Raw genomic sequence first — 2,077 nt, 5'->3', positions numbered from 1 at the left:
GGCGCGCGACGTCCTCACAGGCCCCGTCCAGGCCGTAGTGCTGCACGTACCTGCGGACGGCGGGCAGCGGTCAGGCCCCCAGTGGCCCGGGGGTGCGGGTGGGTGGCCGCCGCCTGCTGGCCCGGGCAAAGACGTGGCCAGTAGTGGGTGCTGTGTCCAGCCCCTCCCCTGGGGCCCACAGCCTGGGCCCGGTCAGCAGGCCACGGCCCACGTCTTGCTGCTGAGGGCACCCAGGGCCGGCGGGCCGCAGACGAGGGTCCAGGGCTCACGGCTCTGCCTGCCTGGACTGACGTCCGCCGCCAGGGCCGGGGACAGCGGCAGGCCGACACCAGGCGATGCGCCCCAGGCCGAGGACAGGACAGTCGGCCTCAGACACGCAGCTCCTGGACACCGGGAGCCTAAGGCCAGCTGACCCAGAGCTGCGGGCGACACGTGGCCGCCCCCCAGAGCAGGGCAGAGCGCCCCGCCCCGCCCCACCCCACCCACGGGCAGCATCCTCGGGGCCACCTGAGAGCCCACTTCCGGCAGGCAGGAGGCCAGGGCTGGCCCCAGGCCACTGCGCGGGGCCCAGGAGAGGGGGTGGACGGCCAGGCCCGGGCACCCACGCGGAGGCCGCAGAACAGGCCGCCTCGGCGCTGTCCCGAGGCGCCGGCCCGAGCGTCGCCCCACTCACCGGAAGAGCTGGTGCCGGTTGAGGGTGTAGAGCAGGTAGTCGGCCAGCGTCTCCTCGCCCACCAGGTGGTCCAGCACCGTCCCTGGCGCGGGCACGGAGGGTGAGCACCCCGGCGCCGCCACCCGCCCCCAGCAAGTCCTCCCGGCCGCGCCCGGCTCACCGCACAGGGCCAGCTTCAGGCCGGTCTCCACACTGTCGACGCGAGGCGCCAGCACGCCGGGAGTGTCCAGCAGGAACACTGGTGGCCGCTCACACACCTGTGGGCAGCGGGGCCAGCTGCTCAGCAGCCCAGACCCCTTGGCTGGGCTCCCCCCTCCCGTGCCCGCTGGCCCCGGGGACCCCGCCCCTGGCATTGCGGCCCCCTCCCCCCCGGAGCGGGACACAGCCCAGGACCCCTGGGGGCCGGCCTGGCGCAGGCGGCCACAGGCCCTCGCGGCCCGGAAAAGCGGCGTCTGCGGCAGCGCCGGCCCTACCTGAATCCTGGACGTCATGGCCCTGGTGACCCCAGGCTCGCCGCCCACCCTGGTGGCCTTCCCTGGGGGACAGAGGGGCCGACGCCCCACACTGAGCTCAGGCGCTGCCTGCCGGCGGGGTCCGACCCAAAACGCCCGGGCAGGCCCCACACCCCTGCCCAGTCCACTCAGCCTCCCGCCCACGTCTGACCGCGGGCCGCGACCCCGGGCGGGTCAGGTGTGGCTCTTGCAGGGTGAACGGGTGGCACAGAGGGCTGTGCCGGACCAGCCTGGCGCTCGGGGCAGCGGGGACCTCAGGGCACCTTTCTTGAGGTGCTGCCGCCGGAGGGCGTTGATGAGCGAGGACTTGCCCACGTTGGGGACCCCGATCACCATGACGCAGTGCTCCAGACGCTGCGGGGGAGGAGAGGTCAGCCGCCGCCCGGGCCCCTCACCCCCCGCTCCCCCCGCCAAGGCCCCACCAGGCCAGCCCTGGCCAGCCCAGGGGAGGAGGTGGGTCCCCCAGCCCCCCGCAGAGCCCCGCCTCCGAAGGGGACCGCCGGCCAACCCACCTCTGCCCGGTGGTAGCGGCAGCTGCTGGCGACCAGCTCCGTGACCAGGGGCACGATCTGCAGCAGAGCTGGGCCTCAGGCCGCCTGGAACCCGCCCGCCGGCCAGCCCCGCCCCTGCACCCCTCCACCCCCGCCAGGGCCGTGCAGGCCGCGAGGCCCCAAGTCCAGCAGGAAGGAGCCTGGACCCGGCCAAGTGCCCAGCAGGCGGGCTGGGGCGCCCCCAAGACAGACGGGCTGGGGGAGGCGCGGGAGCCCACCTGCCCGACGTTGCGATCTCTCACGCAGTCGGTGAAGACGACGCTGCGCAGCCCCTCGGCCTCCAGGCGGCGCGTGACTTCCTGGGGGAGGGGGCGCTGGGCAGGGCGGGGCGGCGGCGGCAG

At 75.5% G+C, this 2,077-nt stretch overlaps 1 protein-coding gene across 1 annotated transcript in view; it reads right to left on the bottom strand.

The window, feature by feature from the left end:
* The window catches only part of MTG1 (mitochondrial ribosome-associated GTPase 1), a gene marked incomplete at its 5' end in the record, with an annotated part of 50,040 nt that extends 47,963 nt beyond the window's left edge, over positions 1-2,077 (bottom strand). Inside the window, 7 exons of the mRNA XM_012734821.1 lie at positions 4-50; positions 674-755; positions 834-930; positions 1,147-1,208; positions 1,449-1,539; positions 1,698-1,754; positions 1,955-2,077. Of these exons, the coding sequence (XP_012590275.1) occupies positions 4-50; positions 674-755; positions 834-930; positions 1,147-1,208; positions 1,449-1,539; positions 1,698-1,754; positions 1,955-2,077 (559 nt within the window). The remainder of the gene's footprint in view (positions 1-3; positions 51-673; positions 756-833; positions 931-1,146; positions 1,209-1,448; positions 1,540-1,697; positions 1,755-1,954) is intronic.

This window comes from Condylura cristata, unplaced genomic scaffold, assembly GCF_000260355.1.
Source record: "Condylura cristata isolate star-nosed mole 26May11 unplaced genomic scaffold, ConCri1.0 scaffold00074, whole genome shotgun sequence".
In the NCBI taxonomy this organism is placed as follows: Eukaryota; Metazoa; Chordata; class Mammalia; order Eulipotyphla; family Talpidae; genus Condylura; species Condylura cristata.
Note: the sequence above shows the minus strand (reverse complement) of the source record. Positions and strands in the feature narration are given on the sequence as shown.